At 39.7% G+C, this 25,326-nt stretch overlaps 1 protein-coding gene across 1 annotated transcript; it reads left to right on the forward strand.

Annotated features, from left to right (window-relative positions):
• Window positions 1–524: 524 nt before the first annotated feature.
• On the forward strand, window positions 525–24,384 carry LOC132823162 (gastrotropin-like). The gene is made up of 5 exons (XM_060836737.1): window positions 525–650; window positions 5,678–5,748; window positions 12,499–12,671; window positions 24,011–24,100; window positions 24,208–24,384. Exons 1-5 carry the CDS (start codon window positions 628–630, stop codon window positions 24,259–24,261), a joined length of 411 nt encoding a protein of 136 aa, XP_060692720.1. The 5' UTR covers window positions 525–627; the 3' UTR covers window positions 24,262–24,384.
• Window positions 24,385–25,326: the final 942 nt, after the last annotated feature.

Raw genomic sequence — 25,326 nt, forward strand, 5'->3', positions numbered from 1 at the left:
TCCATATAGACTATATCTACCATCCTGCCCCCACCCCACTTCCTGATCACTTCATCAAAGAACTCCAACAAATTTGTGAGGAATGATCTCCCACTCACAAAGCCATGCGTAGCTTAGGTTATCACAGATAGGTCTGGAATTGTTTTCATGAGCTATGGCATAAGTATGCTTAAGAAGCATTTAGATTATCATCCTGTACAGTAGGTGAATAATGAAGGGCTTATGCCCGAAACGTCGAATTTCCTGTTCCTTGGATGCTGCCTGACCTGCTGCGCTTTTCCAGCAACACATTTTCAGCATTAGGTGAATGATCCAATCCAATCTTCATTATCCTTTGACTTCACTCAATGATCAACAATTGCTTGCAATCCAGACAGGATTTCTTAATCGTTCATGTTTTGACAAAAATAACTTAGGGTCATTTAGAGAACTGAGGTTCATAAAACTCAAATGATTGAGTTTTGAATATACTATGTATTTTGGTATGTTGTGACTTCTGTAGAACGCAATAACCACTAGAGGGCTTTATTTGATGAGAAAAGAAAAATAGGACGCATTGATAGATTAAAAGACTGCATTTATTCTTACTAATGACTTAAAACCTGCATGAGTTGCTCCTACCTGTGAATGGTATCTGTTTACCAACTCAGGTAAGTTTTTTTTAACTCTTGTCTCACATATCAATTAATGTGACTGCTTAGAAAAAACCCAGTTTCAGGAAGTTACTATCCTGTACTAAATTCCAGAATTTCATTTGGTAAAAAATTCAATAGTATTTTTACATTATTAATAATTTCCAAGATTTTACAGGTTTTGTGTGCTCGTGATTTACAATTTAGCCTTCAGGACTGTGCAATTCTTAAACTTTGTTTTGCCAAAGTGAAATCTATACACATAGTAGCCAGTATACTATGTATAACATTGTTGAAAATGTGTTGCTGGTTAAAGCACAGCAGGTTAGGCAGCATCCAAGGAACAGGAAATTCAATGTTTCGGGCCAGAGCCCTTCATCAGGATGAAGGGCTCTGGCCCGAAACGTCGAATTTCCTGTTCCTTGGATGCTGCCTAACCTGCTGTGCTTTAACCAGCAACACATTTTCAGCTCTGATGTCCAGCATCTGCAGACCTCACTTTTTACTCTATGTATAACATTGCAACTCACTGACCTGAGCTCACCACCTCCCTTATTCTATTGCTTGTAGAAGAAGAGCTTTAAATTAAAGGAGACTTTTTTTGGAGAATGGAAATCTCTTTCTGACAGACAGCAAAAATTATTTGGGACTCTCTCAGACTCTCTCTTGAGTGCAAAGAATTTTATGGCCTCAAAATTTCACAGGATGTTTGCCACAAATCATGTTTGAGATCAGGTCAGCCAATCTCCCCCTTACTGAGCATCTATTATGAGAAGACTTTGGTACTGATGACTTAATAAAGTCTGGAGAATTATTCATATTTTTCACTAGAATATTGCAGAATGCGTGCTGATAAAGTAGAAGTTTTTTTTTAAGTTAGGAAAAGAGGCAGTTCAACTCATTTACTCTTGTAGCTACAATTTTCTAGCCTAGATAATACACATTTAAAAACATGATTTTTGTCTTGTGAAACAGATGTGTCAGCTGTATAAATAATATGATACCTTCCTACTCCAGTTGAAAGTTGAATGTAATGTTTATGATGGTTGTAAATAGCAGAGCAGTAAAGTTACCAAATTCACAATAAAAAATTAAGAACAAAGATAACTAACTTCAAAAAAAAGAATCAAAGGTCATAACAAATATTATCATGAAAACCATTAACTGCCAACTGTCAATGTCCCCTGATTTTTGATTAAAATGTCCAGTTAAGTAATTTGTACAATTTTAAAATATTATTTTAAGCTAATTAAAAATAACTTGACATAGTGAAATGTCTCCTGATGTTTCACAAGGACTGGAGATTTATGATTTGAATCATTCATTCTTTCAAGTTAAGTAACATTTTAATAAGACAACAAGGTTTGAATTTTGAGCTTTCAGATTATTCAAATGAAGTGACTTTGGAATAGTTTACCTTCAGATTATTCTTAGATTTGACAAGAGTTATATTAAAAAGGAAGTTTGTAAATATCTGGAATCTAGAGTTGAATGTTATTATTATCCCATATGTAAAAAGAAGCCATTATTAACTGTTCATCTCTGCATATATTTAGTTACAAATCACACAACACCAGGTTATAGTCCAACAGGTTTAATTGGAAGCACTAGCTTTTGGAGCATCGCTCCTTCATCAAGTGGTTGTGGAGTACACAATTGTAAAACACAGAATTTATAGCAAAGGTTTACAGTGTGATGTAACTGAAATTATACATTGAAAAATACCTTGATTGTTTGTTAAGTCTCCCATCTGTTAGAATGACCATGATAGTTTCACATCTTTCATATGTAAATCACAAAACCTTTTTTTAAAAACAAAAAGTTACATTCTCAGGTTAACTGTAACAATTGGTGTTAGCCAGATAATAAGTTGAAGGTGTTAGCCCCCAGTGTTCCCTGTCTGTGTCATAATGATTAGACTGATTTTAATCTAAAAAGTGAGTTAACAGAGTCTTGCAGGAATTCATGCAATTTTTGAGCAAAGTACAATGTAACTCTGCAAGTACAAATTCACCCCACAAATGTATATGTATATATGTACATGTGGGTTTTTGTGTGTGTGTGTGTGTGTGTGTGTGTGTGTGTGTGTGTGTGTGTGTGTAAGTTAAGTACATTAGTCTAGAGTAAATGTAAAGTAGTAGGGGAGTGGGTCTGGGTGGGTTATTCTTCAGAGTAACTTGTTGGGCCGAAGGGCCTGTTTCCACACTGGAGAGATTCTATTAAAAGATAATGTATTTCAGCGTTGTAAGCAAGAAAGTAATTTATTTGTTTGAAACCCTCTCCGTTTAACAAGAAGTCCATCATAAATATATCAAAGTCTGTAATTTGATTTTGTTACATATTTTAGGGGGGAGGGCTTTAAATTTGCAGATGGCCTAGACCAATTTAGCATTCAGAATATCATGTGCTGATCCTCAGTACTGAGCTTACTTGTATTTTCTCACCTTGAAGTTCAAAGTTGATCCAAGAATTTGTCATGAACCAAACAATTTTCCATACAATTTCTGAATGGATACTTAACAGTGCCGCTTCTGTCATTTACATTTCACTGGATACTTATTGTAGTAAATCTTCTTTCGCTGGGCACTTGTCATTTTTTAATTCATGAAATTCCCAATGTTGGATGTTTTAATTAATTGTTAGATCTCATAAAATTAGAGAAGGTCTTTTTCAATTTAATAGTGGAAAGCACTGGAGTAACCTAGCAGATCTGGCAGCATCTGTTGAGACTACCTTAGTTTGCTACATTTACTGGCGCATTTCGTAGCGATCATGCATTGAAGGTTACATGGGAGTTAGGTACATTTTATTTCTGTGGTGAAATGAGAGGTGTTCTTGAAGTTACTCAATTGAATATTCATGTTAGTGTGCAGTGTTGTATTGACCACTCTGTGTTACATTGTTAAAGTTGTAAGCTCACTTGGCCTTTCATTCCATGCATTGTAAAAATAAACATTGCCTGAGATCACTCTGAGATCAGCAGAAATAGTGGAAAAGTAGGAGGTAAATTCAAAGCCTGCTAAAGGATCTTGTTGGCTAACACTCTGACGTGGACCCACAAGATGATGTGCTGAACCTGCCATTGAGGACTGTCATTTTCTTATTTTTACCATGTTCCAAATACCAATTCCCAGCTTTACCCCACTCCCCCACCCCCCACCCCCTACCCTCACCCTCTCTAGAAGTACAACTCCAAGTACGAGCCTTTTCCCCACTCCAAACATTCACATGTGTCTCTGGAGTCGTCATGACATGCAAATACATTACATGTTTAAATAAAACTGCCACATGATGGACTTCAAGCCTGCAACATCATAAACACACCACTGACATCATCTCTGCACTTCAACCTACTGGTGGGGAATTGAAATAGCAGTTGCTGCCAAATTCAGTCACCCTACAAAGTATATTTCTGTCTTTTCCATGTTCCATAAAATCTATTCCCCATTTTTCAAAATGCCCAAAAGTATGGTAGCTGACCATTATTATCTGATATACCTTTCTTTTATTATTCTTTTTAGTTCCATTATTAGATGATTCAATGCAATGACAACCAGATGGGCATTTCCTGGTTTGTTTGCTAGTCAGGGTTTAATCTGATTAACCTGATTTCTGAGATTTCAACATAACTCAGTAAAGACATTTCATGAATTGTGAAATCATTAAGTACTGCTAATTTGGAACACCCGTGAATATGCAGGCACACAGGAGGTGCAGAGCCACTACAATTCCCAGTTCCACAAACCCAATCCAGGAGAATGTGAACCAGCTGTTACAATTGGACTCTGGTGTGGTGCATGTTGTACTGGAGACAGACCTGCACTTCCAGAAAGACTGAAGGCAGCATAGATCTGCTGTGTGTGGAGACAGGCTATAGAAAATGCTTCACTTTTTGATCCAAGAATTTGTTACACCCTTAAAAAGTATCTCTTCACCCTTCTACACAATCCCCATGCTCCTTTCTAACCAACACACGTCATCTCTTGCCCTTCAATCTACACCTCCATTATCTTACAGCCGCCATGCCAACCTATGCCCCCTATCCACTCTCCATGAGCCCTTCATATCTTCCTTTGCAATGCCTCTCCCTCTACCGCCTCCATAACCCCTTGCCCCTGCAGCCTCAATGTAAATTCATTCAGCAGACCTGAGGGCTCATGCTAAGATTAAATATAATGAAGTTTGTGTGTGTCAATTGGAGGATTCACTTTTTAAAAATAATTCTAAATGTACACAATCCCATCGATTGCATTAAAACATCTTCAATTACTTAATCCCTTTTGAAAACAAACATCTGTATTCATAGCCCCATACCAAAGCCTTTCTTAGCACTTGGACCTGTCAATCAAACAGTGAACTAACATACATCACATTGTGGCAATGGTGGCTGGTGAAATCAATATGGCTTCAGAAATCTTATGCATAATTGCCCCTCTGAATTACAGATATGCAAGTGTAACCTGGGTAATTCTCACCACACCCATAGCCCACCTGATCACAGAAAGAAGGGGAACCTGGCTCAGGGATTAAACATCCCGGTTAAGGGTCTGAACAAATGGATTCAGACCTCCATTTTGACTTTGGGCAAGCCTGACACCCTCTCAATCATGTGAAACATCAGGCCAGTTCTTTGTCACTGCTGAAGGGTTATCTTCTTATATTCCTACCAACAATGCTTTGAACCTTTGCTGTATTCTGCCTTGGAACCAATGTTAATTCTCATTTAAGTTTGACCAGGTTGCTTGGATTTACTGTTTTTTCCAACAGTTCAGGGTATTCCTTTTTGTCTTGGAGGAACTTACCCTGGTTGTAAGTATTTTGTCATTTAGATCCAGATTGTGTGAGCCAGAAGACTTGTATGAGCTGTACACCACACCTTTTTAAAATAGTTCAACAACTAGCCCTGAAAAAATTTCTATAACTAAAATTTAATGAAAGGTCAAACTAATGACTTAGATGAAATATATAGACTCTGAACATCTTCCACGGTGCCTGCCGCTTTTGTTGTCATAGGATTTATTAATTATTTAATTCAAATTTTACAGCAAGATGAATTTCACTGGCAAATACACACTTGAGAGTGACGAGAACTATGAACAGTTTATGAAGGCTTTAGGTAAGGAAGCGTTTTGTGGTAATGTCACTACTTAGATCACATATGTATCAATGTAATAAAGTACACCATGCTTTTTGCAGGAAAAAGTTAGTAAAAACAAATTTAATGGGTCATCATGCAAAGAGTATCCGGTGCAGTTTGTAATTTTAAAATGACACAGCACAGATCCAAAATTCCTGATTGTATTAGTTGTAATGAAATTATAGACATGAATTTTTTAAAAAAGTAAATTTTCTATTATGTGCTATCCAGCCGGCTCATTTAGTTTATTCAATGATTATATGATCCATATCAGCTAGAAATGTTTCAGTTTGATCGTCAGCCTGTGCTACCTTAATTGATCTCTGGTATGTTGGTTGTTATAACCAGCCTTCACCCCTATGATCAAAAAGGTCAGTTTTAACCACGTTTTTCAGCCTAATTGCAGTCAGCAAGCCCTGCTGAAAGTGAACATATGTGGATGTTGACTAACGATTGAATCAGGCAGTTAAGGGTCCTCCAGGTTGAAAGTCTTACTGACATTCACATGCCAAATAAATTATGGTCACTAGGGAAAAACAGCAGAGAGCAATCATCAAACTGTTAATAGCTTGTTTGTGCATTAGCAGAGGAAGGGGCATAAAAAGCAGTGCGCAAAAGAAAACAACTCATTTGAAACTTTTCTAAATATCATTGCTAATAAATCTCTCTTTTGGGACCAACAAAACCATTCACTTTTTGATTCCCTCCATCTCACTTCACTTTATTTCCAACTCCCCCTACCCCCACTCCCCACCCTTATTCCTGAAGAAGGGTTATACCCAAACGTCGGGCTTTTCTGCCTCCTGTTGCTACCTGGCTTGCTGTGCTCTTCCAGCCCCCTGTTTACCCACCATATACGTCAATGTCCTCTCTGGAAGTATAAACCGTATTCCTCACAACATTTTTACTACTTGCTTCAATGGCCCTTTCTATTTTTAAACTATGTCTCCCAGTTTATACACAGAGAAGGAGCAGATAATAAAAGGGATTTAGTGAGCTTGCAAAAAGATAAATAAAATTTTTGTATATCAGTAATGAAATGCAATGTCTTCCATTCTATTATTTTCCACAATGAAGGCTTTAAAACAACATGAGGAACAATAACTTCACATCTCATGACATAAAATAAGAAGTCAGGAACCAGTTCACTTACTTGACCTTGGGGAAGGGAATTTAACAAATTTCATTTGAAAGATACATTTTTATAAAATATAATAAGTCTGGCAATATTCTGATGATTTTTATTATAGTTTTGCCAGTCTAAAACTTTCTCGATTTGCAATTTCATTTTCTTAATCCCCTGAAGCTATTCTCTGTGGAGATCACGCCCTTTAAAATGAACTGTACAATAATTAGGCTCAATGCAAAAAATAACACAGGCAATGACTCAAAACATTCTTAGGTATGCTGAGGCAACAACAGTGAGCAGTTTAATCCTCAGATTGCTAGCAGGTCAAATCCAACCAGTCTTGGTTTAAAACGAAAAACTTTCAACTCATGCAGTACTGCAACAAATCTGACATTAAAGAAATAAAATAATTCAAATGTCACTGGTAGTTTTATTTATATAATATTAATCCTGAACTTCAGAAATGGTCATTTCTCAAACAATCACTTTAGCTCTGTGTTCCTTGTTATTTTTCACCATTTTTCCCTTGTTTTTATTTGATCCGATTCCCTCTTCTCACCATTTGCCCATTTGTCTTCCCCTTTATCCATCATCTTCCCCCTCTCTGCTTGCTATATCTCTACTTGCCTTTCCCTGCCATTTCTCATCTAGACTATGCTGGTTTCCTTTCTGTCCTTCCTCCCATCAACTAAATAACTCCTTTTCTGCACGCTCCTCCAATTTAATTACTTTTGTTACATTTGGCTTTGTGTACAAACAGTTAGGCTAATTTCTTTACTTCCCAAATATTCATATTTGCCATGATACAAAGGTTGTTGCCATAGTTAAGATGTGCTAACCACAGCATAACTTTATAAAGAGTCTTTGATAGATTAAATATGCGGCAAATGATTTTCAGTACAGCTAAGTGGGAGAAAACTACGTTGGGGAGATAAAGCAATATCTGAGTATTTCCAAATGATGGAAAACTAAGTCCAAAGAGAATTAAGGGTCCATGTACACAAATATCGAAAATATGTTAATCTAAGTGGCAAACCAATTTATAAGACTAATGGAAAATTAACCTTTCTAACTAGAGGGTTAAGAAAAGGAGGATGATTTGGTTCTCTGTTGGTTCTCTTGTATAAAGCCTTGTATTAACAACATCTGGAGTATTATGGATAGCTCTGGGCACCATAACATATAAAGGACATATTTGTTTTGGAAAGCTTGCAAATCAGACTCTCCATAATGTTACCAGAGCTTCAAGGATTACAATATGAACAGCAATTAAATTAACTAGATTTCTGAAATGGGGTGATTTTGAAAAGAATTGATAGAGTATATAGAAAAAATAACTTTTTTTCTGCTGATGGGAAGAAGATAACATGATCTTGAAGACAGAGTGGAGTCATTCAAGACAGAAATTGGAGAACACCTTTTTTGGAGCAAAATGGAACTGAAGTATGTACCACTCCTCTTTAAAGCAGTTGATGTCAGCTTATCTTTGATGGAGTGGAAGTGGAAGAGATGTTTCCACTAATAGGGAAAACTAGGACCTGAGGGCACAGGTGAAGGGTTTAGAATAATGAACAAAGAAAATTCCAACACAGGAACAGGCCCTTTGGCCGTCCAAGCCTGTGCTGATCCAGATTCTCTATCTAAACCTGTCGCCTAATTTCTAAGCACCTGTATCCCTCTGCTCCCTGCCCATTCATGTATCTGTCTAGGTACATCTTAAATGAATCTATCATGCCCACCTCTACCACCTTCGCTGGCAACACACTCCAGGCGCCCACCACCATCTGCATAAAGAATTTTCCACAAGTATCTCCCTTAAACCTTGCCCATCTTACTTTGAACTTATGAATCCTAGTAATTGAGTCCCCCATTCTGGGAAAAAGTTTCTTGCGATCCACCCTGTCTGTATCTCTCATGATTTTGTAGACCTCAATCAGATCCCCCCTCAACCTCCATCTTTCCAATGAAAATAATCCTAATCTACTCAGTCTCTCTTCATAGCTAGCACCCTCCATAGCAGGCAACATCCTGGTGAACTGCCTCTGCACTCTCTCCAAAGCATTCACATCCTTTTGGTAATATGGCAACCAGAACCGAACGCAATACTCAAAATGTGGCCGATCCAAAGTCTTATACAACTATAATATGACCTGCCTGCCAACTCTTGTACTCAATATCCCATCCAATGAAGGAAAGCATGCCATATGTTTTCTTGACGACTCTATTGACTGCGTTGCCATCTTTAGGGTACAATGGACCTGAACATCTAGATCTCTCTGTGCATCAATTTTCTCCAGGGCATTTACCTTTACTGCATAGTTCACTCTAGAATTGAATCTTCCAAAATGCATCACCTCATATTTGCCCAGATTGAACTCTATCTGCTATTTCTCTGCCCGACTGTTCAATCTATCTATATTCTGTTGCGTTCTCTGACAGTTCCCTTCACTATCTGTTACTCCGTGTCATCTGCAAACTTGCTAATCAGATAACCTATACTTTCCTCCTTATCACAAACAACAGTGGTCCCACCACAGATCCCTGTAGAATACCACTGGTCACACTTCTCCATTTTGAGAAACTCCCTTCGACTACTACTTTCTGTCTCCTGTTGCCCAGACAGTTCTCTATCCATCTGGCTAGTATATCCTGGATCCCATGCGACTTCACTTTCTCCATCAGCATACCATGGGGAACCTTACTGAGGTCCATGTATATGAAATCTACAGCCCTTCCCTCATCAATCAACTTTATCACTTCCTCAAAGAATTCTATTAAGTTGGTAATACGTGATTTTCTCTGCACAAAACAATGTTGCCTAACACTGATAAGCTCATTTTCTTCTAAATATAAATAGATCCTATCCCTCAGCAGCTTCTCCAGCAGCTTCCCTACCGTCACTTCCCTCACCATTCGATAATTACCTGGATTACCCTGCTCCCCTTCTTAATCAAGGGGGCCACATTAGCAATTCTCCAGTCCTCTGGGACCTCACCAATGTTCAAAGATGGTGCAAAGATATCTGTTAATGCCCAAGCTATTTCCTCTCTCATGTCCCTCAGTAACTTGGGATAGATCTGTTCCAGACCTGCGGACTTGTCCACCTTCATGATTTTTAGAATGCCCAACAGTTCCTCACTCCTTATGCTGACTGTTTAAAACAGAGACAATGACAAATTTCTTCGGTTGGATGGTGGTGCATTTGTAGAACCCATTGCCAAGGAAGGCTGTGGAGGCCAAGTCATTGCGTGATAGATAGGTTCTTGATTAGTAAGAGGATTAGAGGTTATGGAGAGAAGACAGAAGAATGAGGTTAAGGAACATATCAAACCGTGATCAAATGGCAGAGCAGATCTGATGGGTCAAATGGCCTAATTCTGCCCCAATAACTTATGGTTTTATGGTCAAATAATAGTTTTAAATCTGAGATCAATGGTTATTTTTTATTTACCCAATGGTATTTAGACATATGGAGTTCAGGGATGTAGCTAGGTTACAGGTTAGCTACCATCTAATTGATTGGCTGGAACAGGTTTGCTGGGCTGAATAGGCAGAAGTGGGTACTGCAAATGCTGGAGATTAGAGTCAAGATTAGAGTGGTGCTGGAAAGGCACAGCAGGTAAGGCAGCATCTGAGGAGCAGGAAAATCAACATTTCAGACAGGAGCCTTCATCAGATTCATCACATTACCAAAAAAACACTGTTACTATTCTTCATGCCCATGTCTATTAAAATTAATATGGCATAAACTTGGCTCAGGCCAAAACAGCTGGCATTCGGAAAAAGGGAAGGAAATATCAATCCCAGTGCCAGCCTGCCTCTCAGCTGTCAACCTTGGAATTTATTGAGTGCTGCTGACAAGGTCAGGAAAATGAGATCTTTTGTCTTATTCCTAAACCAGTAAAAGGTGATCACTTTAGTCAACCCTATTTAACTGTCATCCATTTTCATGCCACCTGTGAGGCGAAGTATATTTACCTCACCAGTCTAACAAGTTGTCTCTCCATCTCCCATACTTTTATAACCTCTTGTTTGGAAGTACAGAGCTTAAACATCACTGTAGAAAGAGAGAAATAAATAGCTATCCTTGTAGTATAAATTATTGTTCCCTTTGAAATTTGATGTTCTCACAATTCTGACCTGATGAGTGCAAGTAGAAAACTTCCATAATTTGTTTTTTTTCAGGAATACCTTAAAACTAATAAACAAAAATGTGCTCAAAGTAAATAAAATACATTTTTCGGTGACTTGGAGATAGCAAGGACTGCAGAATGTTAGAGTCAACAAAATGTAATGAAGCATCCCATCTGGAAACATTCCTGCTCCTCTGATGCTGCCTTACTGCTGTGCCTTTCCAGTCCCACTTTTTATTTTACATTTTTCTTTCATTTCCCTATGATTTTTCTGCAGGGTTTGCTCACAGCAATTTCTAGAAATTTTTTCTTTAATATCTGGACATTCTAACACAATCTGGAGTAGATTATTATCCTAGTTGCGGCATGAGGGAACGCTCATACCTTTGTGAAGAATGAAACATGGTCACATTGGACTTGCAGTCATATGAACGTTGCATAACAGTTTTTGTAAGATTTGTTCTTGGCATGCAAATGTGGATGGTAATGTGCACATTGATTGTATGTCCCAAACTGATCTTGAACAAGTGGTGAACTCTCTTCTTGAACTATTACAGTCCATGTGATGCAGATATGATCAATATGAATAGCTTTATAATTGAGACCTAATGGGGGGAACAGATAAAATCAGTCTTGTTCGTCCACATTTGTTGTGAGGCTAGGACAGCAGCTGAAGGGCTGATTGACATCTAGAGAAACCTCCACAACTGAGTAACCAGTCTGTGAGTGAGAACCATAGAGGTTCTCTGGCACAGAAGGAAATTATGCAACCTGTTGAGTCCGTACTGGCTCATCAAATGAACATCTTTACCTAGTAGCAATCTCCTGCATTTTAGACATACCTTTGTACAATATTTCCTTCCAAATAATCACCAAATATCCTCTTGAAAGTCCTATTGAACCTGCCTCCATCATACTTAAAGGCAATACATTACACACCATAACTGCTCACTGTATGAAAAAGATTTTTCTTGCAACATATTTGCTCCATTTGTAAATCACTTTGAATCTGAGTCCTCTGGCTTTAGATCCTTTCACTAGTGAGAATAGTTTCTCCCTGTCTTCTCTATTACACGATTTTGTGAACTTCTATAGATCTCCTCATAAATTTCTCCTGTTCAAGGAGAACGATCCCCAACTTCTTCAATCAATTTGCATAACTGAAATTTTTCGTCCTGGAATCATTCAAACTGTTCTGCAGTTTCTCTAATTCGTTCACATTCCCTTATAGTGTCCTGGCCAGAAATTATTTGCATATATTATTTGAATGTTGAACAATTTTTTGCAGGACAGTTAGAAGTTGTTGCTTTAAAGATAAATTCCAATATTTCAAAGTCATCTCCAGGAAGCCAAAACCATCAGTACTTATACAGAAAAAAGCGAAAATGAATGTCTATGACAGTATTCAACATTGTCGGTTGTTTCCAATTCTTTGTACTAATATGGCACTTGTTATTCACTCTGTAGGTGTACCTGATGATGCCATTGAGCGTGGGAAAACTTTGAAGTTTGTCACAGAGATTGTTCAGAATGGAAATGAATTTACTTGGTCTCAAATTTATCCATGCCACACTACAACCAATAAATTTATTGTTGGCCAGGAGTCAGAAATTGAGACGCTGAACTGTGACAAAGTCAAGGTAAATCTGTATGTTACTAACTGATCAACTGAATTTCTAACTGTACATGGTTAGTTTTGTTTGTTGTCATTGTGAAAGCCATTGTACACTTTGGTCAAGCATGCTGTTAAATATTTGATAAGTGATTTGGTTACATGTATAGACTGAGAGAAAAGAAATCCATCATGACAGCCCATACAGAATTTGTGAGACGCAAATACGTAGACATAAAAGAAACATGCATTGCAATAAACAAAATCCAGTGATAAGAATAATAGAGGTGAGGGTAGTGATAATAATCCTGGGAGTTCCTTCCATCCTAGAGGCCTTGTTCACATCAATATGCAGTGCTCATAGTGAATGTGTCAATCTTCCAGCTGGCGTGTTTAGCTGCTGGTGCAATGAGGCAGACTAAAGTAAATGCAATTAGGTCTACAGCTAATGTGTGAAAGGAGGCAAATCCACAGATGAATGTGTGCATTTAAATTCCAATTCCAAAATTCAACCTACCAGTTAGTGGGTTTAATCTCATTGATCCTATTTTTACACTCTTTCACGTGTTATATTATTCAAGCAAAGGTTTGGTGGTCACTCATTAACTGTATTCCAGCAGAGGTTTTATACCTGTGTCATGTTTCTCAAAATAGTTCCCAAAAAGTTCTCTTAATTTGTCACTAGGGTTTCTGAATGTCACTTGCCTTCAATGGATGTCAGTGGTTTATTATGAATATCCGCACAGGAATATAATGTTTAGTACAAAAAGTGGCATCAGTGGTATGACAGGTTGAATCCTCATACTGGTATTACCTGATTAAAGTAATGACAGAATATTCTCCCTCCCGCTCTGTGAGACTGACATAATGTCAGTCCTCAGACCCCTAGCCTCCAAAGTACAGTTTAAATCAACAATTCTGAAAAGTGTGAAAATAGGTAGGTCCCCTGGGCTGGATGTGATTTATCCTAGGATTCTTTGGGAAGCTAAGGAGGAGATTGCAGAGCCATTGGCATTGATCTTTATGGCATCACTGTCTACAGGAATAGTGCCAGAAGACTGGAGGATAGCAAATGTTGTCCCCTTGTTCAAGAAGGTGAGTAGAGACAACCCTGGTAATTATAAACCAGTGAGCCTTATTTCAGTTGTGGGTAAAATGTTGGAAAGAGTTATAAAAGATAGGATTTTAAATCATCTAGAAAGGAATAAGTTGATTACGGATAGTCAACAAGATTTTGTGAAGGGTAGATTATGCTTATCAAACCTTATTGAGTTCTTTGAGAAGGTAACCAGACAGATGAATGAGTGTAAAGCAGTGAATGTGGTGTATATAGATTTCAGTAAGGTGTTTGATAAGGTTCCCCACAGTAGGCTATTGCACAAAATACAGAGGCATGGGATTAAAGGTGATTTAATTGTTTGGATCAGAAATTGACTAGCTGAAAGAAGACAGAGGGTGGTAGTTGATGGGAAAAGTTCATCCTGAAGTTCAGTTACTAGTGGTGTACTGCAAGGATCTGCTTTGGGGCTCCTGCTATTTGTTATATTTGTAAATGACCTGGAGGAGGCATACAAGGATGAGTCAGTAAATTTGTGGATGACGCTAAGCTTTGTGGAGTTGTGGATAGTGCCAAAAGATGTTGTAGGTTACAGAGGGACATAGACAAGCTGCAGAGCTGGGCTGAGTGTAGCAAGTGGAGTTTAATACAGAAAAATGTGTGGTGATTCACTTTGGAAGGAGCAACAGGAATACAAAGTACTGGACTAATGGTAAGATTCTTGGTTGTATAGATGAACAGAGATATCTCTGTGTCAATGTACATAGATCCCTGAAAGTTGCCACTCTGGTTGAGAGGGTTGTTAAGAAGGCATACAGTGTGTTCGCTTTTATTGGGAGAGAGGTTGAGTTTAAAGCCATGGGGTGATGTTGCAGTTATACAAAATTCTGGTGGGGCCGCACTTGAAGTATTGCGCATAGTTCTGGTCAGCGCATTATAAGAAGGTTGTGGAAGCTTTGGAAAGGGTTCCGAGGAGGTTTACTAGGATAATCCCTGGTATGGAGGGAAGGTCTTATGATGAAAGGCTGAGTGACTTGAGGCTATTTTAGTTAGAGAAGAAAGTTGAGAGATGACTTAATTGAGACATATAAGATAATCATAGGGTTAGATAGGGTGGACAATGAGAGCCTTTTTCCTGGGATAGTAATAGCTAGCAAGAGGGAACATGGCTTTAAATTGAGGAGTGATAGGTTTAGGACAGATGTCAGTGGTAGTTTCATTACTCAGAGTAGTAGGGGCCATGGAATGCACTGCCATCCAATAGTAGTAGACTCATCAACTTTCAGGGCATTTAAATGGTCCTTGGATAAACATATGGATGAAAATGAAATAGTGTAGGTGAGATGGGCTTCAGATTGCTTTCGCTGTCAGTGCAGCATTGAGGGTCGAAGAGCCTGTACTACGTTGTAATGTTCTATGTTCTGTGTTAATTGTTTTAAAATTGCTTTGGGCATTTTCATTAGCGTATACTGAGTATGAATATATAACATGAGATCCTTTGTTCGCATTTGGTTGGACTGGTCCCTATCAGTGACATCTTTCTTTCTATAGCATATGGGAGAGTATTATGATATCCCTTCCAGTTCCTTTCTTTATAATGCCACTGTTTTCTTCAAAAGTTCTGAATCCCATTCTGTCACTAGAAATGATTGGGATTAGATTAGATTACTTACAGTGTGGAAACAGGCCCTTCGGCCCAACAAGTCCACACTGACCCGCCGAAGCACAACCCACCCATACCCCTTACCTAACACTACGGGCAATTCAGCATGGCCAATTCACCTGACCCGCACATCTTTGGACTATGGGAGGAAACCGGAGCACCCGGAGGAAACCCACTCAGACACGGAGAGAACATGCAAACTCCACACAGACAGTCGCCTGAGGCGGGAATTGAACCCAGGTCTCTGGTGCTGTGAAGCAGCAGTGCTAACCACTGTGCCACCATGCCACCCTAAGCCTAGGATCTCTTTGATATGCTGGGGGGCAACTGTTATTGGACATGCCAAGGTTAATTGCCTCAGTGTGACATTCCTGCCCTATTTACTGTAGCTTGATAATTAATGAGCTCCCTTGTCTCACACTTATTAGTTACAGATCATGATTTACCCTTATATTTTCCTGTCCCTCATCCCATTGTACTATGAGTCAGGTGTGAGTATAGTAATTTCAATGGGGAAGGGCGCCACTCCAGTGGTTGAATCCCTGATATATCTATTATTATCGGCATTAATTCATGATGGACATTGTCTAATAAAATTTTGCCTATGGGCTTAATTACTAGTCTGTTACATGAACCTGGAATGCTTGTGAGACAAGCTGTGGAAAGAGCCTTTGCTGGCCTTGGTCTAGTTTTTAGTTTCATATTCTAGAAATTCTCCCTGCTGGGGCTTCCCAGGGCATTGTTTGCTAAATTTGAATCCTTTGTCCAGGCTGTGCTCCATATCTCACTATCGTGCACCCATTCACAGTGAATCCTCACCAACCATCCATGATCCCTACGCTCATGAAACAAAATGTGGAACACTTTTTGGGTTTTCTGTACACCATAAATTGATTATTACATCAGAAATTAACCAATTTCATGAATACCTTGGTTTCCTATTTGCCCATGCAACATGTTTAAATTAAGCAATCATACTTATACATAACAGAAATAAAAGGCTTCATTGCTGCCTTGGAGTATTTTCTCTATCACAGTTCCTAACACAGATCAAGACTAATTCCTATAAGTATCAGTGTTCAGCATCTGACTCATATTTTAAGCAACATTACTTAATTGTTAAATTGTGCCCCATTCCTAGCTCCCCTTTCCTTTGACATGTGTGGTGGGTGATTCTTGGGCTTCAGTAAATGTTGACAATTGAGTCAGGGTTGTACGGGCTGTATCCATCATCATCTGGGGAGTCTGCATTCTATTGGAGATGCCCAACAAATAGGGGAAGGGCTATCATCCTCCTCAGACTACAACTATTCTGTTCATCGGTTTTGTATTTTGTATCTGAAGCATTGTCGGCTATCCCTAGGTGGAGAGAGTGGTTGGGAATGTGGTGTGTAGCTTGAAGGGAAGTCAGCATCAGACTTCTTGTCCCTGGTGGCATTTGAGAATGGGGGGGGTGAACCTGAGATTCGAATATCGGGTTTCATGGGTTACCAGGATCTTCCAGCTGTCACCTTGTTTCAGACCCCATTTGCCGAAGTGGGTTTGAAAGTGATGGGAGTTACTTTGAGGGGCACAGGACTTTATTTGGTTTACGCGGTATTACCCTGTTTTACCTGAATCCAACAAAAGTTTACAAAACAAGGGTTTAACTTGGGGAAATTGGGGGACTAGGAAGGATCAGGCTGACAGATTTGGAGCATAATTTGTTGCCCTACCTCATTTCTGAGGGGTGAATGTTGCCATTGAGATAAACACAACTTTGTTTTTTTTTGTCTTGTGCCCATTTTTATGGCTGTGGCCATTTCCACAGTTTTTATGTTTTCCAGTAGGATGTGGGCAGGAGGTTTGTGTGTGAGGGCAACTATTTTGAGTTCATAGAATCTTTCCAATGTGGAAGTGGGCCATTCAGCCCATCAAGTCCACACTGATCCTCTGAAGAGAACCCACACAGACCCATCCCCTCACCCTATCCCCACAACCCTGCAATTTCCATGACTAATCCACCTAACCTACACATCTCTAGACACTATGGGCAATTTAGCATGGCCAATCCACCTAATCTGCACATCTTTAGACTGTGGGAGGAAATGTGAACACCTAAAAGACACCCAGTCAGACATGGGGAAAATGTACAAACTCCATATAGACAGTTGCTCAAGAGTGGGATCGAACCTGGGTCCTCAGCATTGTGAGGCAGCAGTATTTAACACTGAGCCACATGCCACCATTCTGATTGGTCCAAGCATAATAGAAGTATCAATTCATGCATTCAATGATCCCACTGGATTGGGGGTTAGAAGCATTGTGAACATTTTGATTGATGCCAAAGAACACCATAACTTCTTGCATAACATGTCCAATGAAGTGGGTGCTCTGATCAGACTCAACACTTGGGGAAGGCTCCACTTTGTGAAAATCTGTTGCACTAAGACTTTAGTCTTTACTGAGTTTGTGTGTGTGCGGAATGCTTCAATTTGATAAAGGTATCAATGATAACTAGAACTTATTTGAATTCCCCTCAACCCTTGTAATCAAGCTGAAGGTTGATTCAAAAACCCTCTACTGGTCACATGTGTCTTAAGTTGCCCTTGTTAGGTTACTGGTGTAGGTTGTTCTGTGTACATATCAATGTGATGTCAAGAGTGGGCCACCAGCACAGACCTTTAATCCTATCCCAGGTGAAATTGACCCCTTGATGTCCATGAACATCATAAAGTTCAAACATTATTTGATTATGGTCCCAGCATAGAGATTGTCCTTTAAAACCAGGCCACCTTGATCAAAATTTTATTTTCCCAATTTTTATAGCTACCTGAATATTTTCCTTGGGGGATATAGTTCAAATCTGGGTCAGAACTCTGAGCATGTTTAAGTCCTCAATGTGATTGTGTGTTTGACTGTGATTGCTATGGTTTGCACTGGTTCAGGGACTGGTGGCTGCCAGGATTGTCCTTGTCGAACCCCTTGCTTGTTCAGTTTGTCTGTTCGAATGTATCAAGCTGGGGAAGTTTTACTTCGATGATCCCCCAACTCTGACCTTTCCTTGTTGGAAAACACATTTTAGCAGAGGTATAGATGGGAAGGGCTTTCTGTCTGCAGAGACAGAGCCCTGCTTTCTCAGTGTGGGAAGAAGTCTGTGAAGTTGTTGCAAATGCCTATGCTGATGGAACAGATGTTTAGTGGTGGCAGGAGCTGTTCCTGATTAGCCACAACCTACTTAACTTCAGCAAGCTCGAGACTTGTGCACTTCTGTGGCTAGGGATCTTTAAAGCTATTTCCGTTATGGGTTCCCTCTGCAATCCTCAATCTCTAAGCCACAGCCTGTTTTCCTGATCCTATTCTCAATCATCAATGAAAATCTTTAGCGGCTGTTTTGATCCCCTGTCCAGTTGGCCTCCCTTTAATTTGGATAGAAATGGCACTTTGAGGTTGTTAGTAGCTAGAATTTGGCACTGGTGTCCATCACAGCTATTGTTGAGGTTGACTGATAAAAAGGCAGGTTCTTGGATGCATTTAATGCTGATGTTGGAGCATGAGGGTCCACCTTACTGTGTGGATCGAGCTCACCATGCATGAGATTAGATTCCCTACAGTATGGAAACAGGCCCTTTGGCCCAACAAGTTTACACTGACCCTCCAAAGAGAAACCCATACAGACCCATTCCCCTACCCTATATTCACCCCTGACACTGGGCAATTTAGCGTGGCCAATTCACCTGACCTGCACAACTTTGGACGGTGGGAAGAAACCGGAGCACCCAGAGGAATCCCACACAGACACGGGGAGAACATGCAAATTCCATGCAGACAGTCGCCCGAGGCTGGAATCAAACCTGGGTCCCTGGTGCTGTGAGGCAGCAGTGCTAACCACTGAGTCACTATGCTGTCCTTTGATTCTGCCCTCTAACAGTAATTGGATAGGGGTAAGTATGGTGAGGGGGTTTAAGCCAACAATATATGAAAAGTGAGGATTAGAATGGTGCTGGAAAAGCACAGCAGGTCAGCCAGCATCCGAAGAACAGGAAAATCGACATTTCGGGCAAAAGCCCTTCATCGGGACTTTTGCCCAAAACGTCGATTTTCCTGCTCCTCAGATGCTGACTGACCTTCAGTGCTTTTCCAGCACCACTCTACTCTTGATTCTGATCTCCAGCATATGCAGTCCTCACTTTCATCTAATATATGAGAAGTGTTGAACTGTCCAGAAAACTGCCAATAAATGTCACTCATGGATGGAGAAGCCATGCTCAACCAGAATTAAAAACCTAGATGCAAATGTACTAATCTAAATCTGTTGTGTCATTTTTGTAGCAGAACAGAGTAGTGTCAGTGGTTGCTACCTACTGTGCAAAAGGTAGTTCAGGGTCAGACACTTGCAAGGCTGGTGCTCTTGTTAAAGTTTGGCATTTGTATGTTTTTCTGTCCAGTTACTAACATTCAGTCCTGTGAAATAGTGGGCTTTGGAGGGTTGCTTTTTCACATTTTTGGGGCGAGTTGCAACTGTCAGTGCCATTATTGGGGTGACTCTATTTGGCTCCCAATAGTCAATGGTCAGCCTCCAGGACACATCAGATTTCTAGACAGTCATAGTCATAGAGATGTACAGCACGGAAACAGACCCTTCGGTCCAACTCATCCATGCCAACCAGATATCCTAAATTAATCTAGTTCCATTAGCCAGCATTTGACCCATATCTCTCTAAATCCTTCCTATTCATATATCTATCCAGATGTCTTTTTAAATGTTTTAATTTTACCAGTCTTCATCATCTCCTCTGACGGTTCATTTCACACACACACCACCCTCTGTGTGAATAAGTTACTACTTCGGTCCCTTTTAAATCTTTCCCCTCTTATCTTAAACCTACGCCCTCTAGTTCTGGACTGCCCCCAGTCTGGGGAAAAGATCTTCACTATTTACTCTATCCATGCCCCTCATGATTTTACATCCTTTTGTAAGGTCACCCTTCAGACAAAATAGCCCCAGCCTATTCAGCCTCCCCCTATCGCTCAAACCTGGCAAAATCTTTTCTAAGCCCTTTCTAGTTTCACAGCATCCTTCATAAATGAGGGAGACAAGAATTACATGCAATACTCCAAAAGTGGCCTAACTAACATCCTATACAGCTGCAACATGACCTCCCAACTCCAACACTCAATGCACTTTCCAATGAAAGCAAGCACACTAAACACCTCCTCACTAACCAATCTATCTAAGACTCCACTCCCATGCCTCTTTGTTCAGCATGTTATGGTCCAGGCCAGACCCCCTCAAAACATTTCAAGCAAGCAGCCCGGACCCTAACTTTGCTAATTGTTTTAAGCAGGTATATGGTGGATAATCCAGGAGGGTTGCAGCTGGTCAAGCCACTTAGTTTTAAACAAAACAAAATTTATTTACACCATTACCAAATGAAACACAAACAACAGAGAACCAAATAACCTGACACATCTGAAAACCCAACAGATAATCCCAATTTAATGATGCTGTTGTAAATATTTGCAACAATCCCCATAAACACTCCTTGACACAAAAGGTAAAATCAAACACAGGGTCTTACAGAAAGAGAAGAGGATCAGCATGGACTTGCTCCTCTTGGGTCCAGGAGCTTCACAACTGCCTGTCTGCTTTCAGTGAATAGCCAGACTGCCAAAAAATCAAACCAGAGAAGCTGAGTTGGGAGAACTGGCCACTCCCCTTTCATTGAACAAGTGTTTTTTTTTCAACTTAAAAGCCAATTGTCTGAGGCAGTATCTGATAGCTTTAATCAAATTGACCCGAAAACCCTTCCAAGCCAGACTTTTCAGAATCGCTGTTTTTACCACCTTTCTGAAAAGAAAGCCAAGGACAACATAATCTTGTTAAAGGAGTAGCATCATCACAAGCAACACTCCCCAGGACCTTACTATTAAGTGTAAATGTCCTGCCCTGATTTGCCTTTCCAAAATGCAGCAACCTCGCAATTATCTAAATTAAACTCCATCTGCCACTCCTTGGTCCACCGGCCCAACTGATCAAAAGCCCATTGTACTCTGTAATAACCTTCTTCACTGTCCACTACACCTCAACTTTTAGTGTCATCTGCAAACCTACAAACCATAACTTCCATGCTCACATCCAAATAATTTATATAAATGACAGAAAGCAATGGACTGATCACCGATCTTTGTGGCACATCGGTACTAAGTTAGCCTGAAGCAGTGTTTTTAAGACCAGTAAGACTGTGCTATTTTAGGGTCTATAGATTGTTAAGGTGCAAAGATGGCTTTCAGCAGAGTGATGTATTCATCCTGTATGATGTGGAAGATTAGGGAGAGTTTCCATGTTACTGACAATTATGTCTGCAGGAAGTGTGCTTGTTTGTGAATCCTAACAGATCACATGGATCAATTGGAGTGGCAGTTAGAGGCAATAACGAATTTACAGGAGCTACGGGGTGTGATGGATGGCAGTTGCAGGAAGGGAGATAAACTAAAGTCACAGCCAGATAGATGGGTGACCTCCAGGAAATATACAGGAGGGAGGCAGGTAATGCAGGAGTCTCCTGTGGCTATCCCCATCTCAAACAAGTAAGCTGTTTTGGAAAATGTAGAAGGTGATTGACTCTCAGGGGAACGAAGCACTGACAGACAGGTTTCTGGTACCGAGACTGGCTCAAATGTAACGAGGAGTAGGCCTGGTTCCAAGTGGTCAATTGTAATAGGGAACTCTCTAATCATAGGCACACAGACATGGGTGAGATACTAAACGAGTATTCTGCACGAATATTTACTGTGGAGAAGGATATGGAAGATAGAGAGCATGGGGAAATAAATAGTGACATCTTGAAAAATGTGCATATTACAGAGGTGGTGGTGCTGGACGTCTTAAAATGCATAGAGTTGGATAAATCTCTAGGATCTGATCAGGTATACCCTAGAACTCTGTGGGAAGCAAAGGAAAAGATTGCTGCCCCGCCGCCCCCCCCCCCCCCCCCCCCCCCCCCCCACCACCACCTTGCTGCGATATTTGAATCACCAATAGGCACAGGTGAAGTTCTGGAATACTGGACGTTGGCTAACGTCCAGTTGTTTAAGAAAGGTAGTAAGGAAAAGCTAGTTTACTATAGACTGATGAGCCTGACATCGGTGGTGGGCAGGTTGTTAGAGGGTATCCTGAGGGACAGGGTTTGCATGTATTTGGATAGGTAAGGACTGATTGAGCTTTGCATGTGGAAAATCGTTTTTCACTTAATTGATTGAGTTTCTTGAAGAAGTAATGAAGAGGTTGTATGAGGGCAGAGCAATGGATGAGATGTATATGGACTTCAGTAAGGCATTTGACAAAGTTCCTCATGGTAGACTGATTAGCAAGGTTAGATCATATGGAATACAGGGAGAACTGGCTCGAAGGTAGAAGTCAGAGGGTGGTGGAGGAGACTTGCTTTTCAGACTGGTGGTCTGAGTTAGTTTCTTCCCCAAAAGTGACAGGTAATTGGAGGTAAACCAGTTAGGCTATTTAGATAGACATCCGGAAACAAGTTTGTTCTCTTGTAAAAAAAACTTCAGGAACATTATCAAATGCACCAATCACTGCTTATAATAAGTGAGTGTGCGCTGTGTGATTAGGTTGATCTCATGGTCTCCCCATAGTTAGTACTTGCAATTAAGCTGAGACCAGAAGATCTTAGTTGTTTGGAGTTTGAAGCAGAGATAAAATGGAGACTCCTAAAACAGGAATCCAACTCTGTATCTACCAGCAATACTAGCTTCATTGTTTTTTAACACAACGTGGACAGTAAATCAGGTAACCTATCATTCTCAATCTGCAACAACCTTTTTTGATTTACAGGTAAACACTAAGATGATCATGGTCTAAATATACAGAAATGGAATCTATTTCTGAATACTAATCTGAGTGTTGACATAGAAGTTGGCCATATTCTTTAGAAAGTGAACAGTGCAGTACAATCAATATTAAAGTTTTATTCATTCCGTGTTATCTCGAATAAATGAAGTTTGGAGATTATTGGAAATAAACAAAATCTACTATAAATAAATTTAAATAAACATATAAGTATTTATTCTACTGCCTATATAATTAACGCAGCATACAAATCAGAGCATTCCAGAGTCCCATGCTGTATGGTGCTTCTCTCAATCAGGACAATGGTTACTTTCTATCCCTTTCCAAAAGGGAATTAAAGCTATCAGCTAGGACTCTATTCCAGAATGTACTGCGATTCAACACATACACAGATATAGATACATAAAGGCATATCTTATGTTGATGACACCATATCTTGATCCTAGATCCTAACTCCAATAGAATTCAGTATTGGATCTCCAAGAGACATCCTGCCAATCCCATATTCTATAACTTTGTAGAAACATTCTTCCCCAGAGATTAGTTAGAATATAGATTTCGTGGTCACTTGAGGTAGAGGTGAATAGCATTTAGGGAAAGCTAGATAAGCTCTTGTGGGTGGGATGGGGGGAGGTGGAGAGAAGGAAAAGTTGAGTATGATGATGAGGATAGATGGAAGGAGATTGGGGAAGGCACGGGTGGAACATAAACGACAGCACAGACCAGGTGGGCTGAACTGTCTGTTTCTGTGCTACAAATTCTATGCAATAATTGAGAAAAGGTGCTTTTGGTTTACTCCAGGTCACAGTACACCAAGACGCAGGAAAGCTCCTCATGAATTTTCCTAAGTATACTCACACTGCCACAATTGAAGGAGGAAAACTAGTTGAAGTAAGTATTCAGTTACATTTTAAATGTTCATTTAATACTTTCTAAACACGTTGTTTTATTGTGCAATGAATCTTTCGACTAAAGACTAAATTTCTTCTTGCATTCAGAACTCAGTGTGTGATGGGATCACTTTAAAAAGATTCCATAAGAAAACAGTTTAAGATGAGGAAGACTGGTGTTTCCAAGAATCACTGCTGATGCTAAAATCAATAAACATGTGTCCAAATAAAGGAAATGTCTATACCACAGCTCAAAATGTATGATTAAAGTAAGCCAAAAAAGAGGATTTCTGTTTGTCTTTTTGTTCACTGAAAATTGAATAATTACCACTGTTTCTTATCAATACGGTATTAAGAAATGGCATGAAAATAGCCAGACACTATAAAACTGGCGCAGCTTAATTTTATGTTCATCCTTGTGAAATATTCAACTGCTTTTCTGAAAGATTGAACAACTTTCTTTACTACCTGAGTTGTAATATTACTCAGTGGAAGCATGACAGATGAATGGGATGTGCATTGTTGCTCATACATACAGATTCTACTCTTTGATATGACAACATGGTTCAATCAAAGCAATAGCTGACAGAATATTCTATGGTTCTATGCAATCTTATTCAGGGTTGCTCTCCACTCAAAGTAAGCACACCAGGAGGATGGCTTTATCCACAGATCATGCAAGTTACAAAATCATAGCATTATAGAGCATGGAAACAGATCCTCAGGCCAACTCATCCATGCTGACCAGATATCCTAAACTGATCTCGTCCCATTTGCTAGCACTTGGCCCATTTCCCTCTAACTCCTTCCTATTCATATACCCATCCAGATGCCTTTTAAATATTGTAATTATACCCACGTTCACCACTTCCTCTGGCAGTTCGTTCCATACATGCACCACCCACTGCATGAAAATGTTGCTTTTCAGATCTCTTTTAACCTTTCCTCTCTTACCTTAAACCCATGGCCTCTAGTTTTGGACTCCCCTACCCTGGGAAAAAATACCTTTTCTATTCACCCTATCCATGTCCCTCATGAATTTACAAACCTCTGTAAGATCACCCCTTAGCCACCGATGCTCCAGGGAAATAAACCCCAGTCTAATCAGCCACTCCTTATAGTTTAAACCCTTCAAACCTGGCAACGTCCTTGTAAATTGTTTCTGAATCCTTTCAAGTTAAACAACATCTTTCACATAGTATGGAGACCAGAACTGAACACAGTTTT

The sequence above is a fragment of the Hemiscyllium ocellatum genome, chromosome 16, assembly GCF_020745735.1.
Source record: "Hemiscyllium ocellatum isolate sHemOce1 chromosome 16, sHemOce1.pat.X.cur, whole genome shotgun sequence".
Taxonomy (NCBI): domain Eukaryota; kingdom Metazoa; phylum Chordata; class Chondrichthyes; order Orectolobiformes; family Hemiscylliidae; genus Hemiscyllium; species Hemiscyllium ocellatum.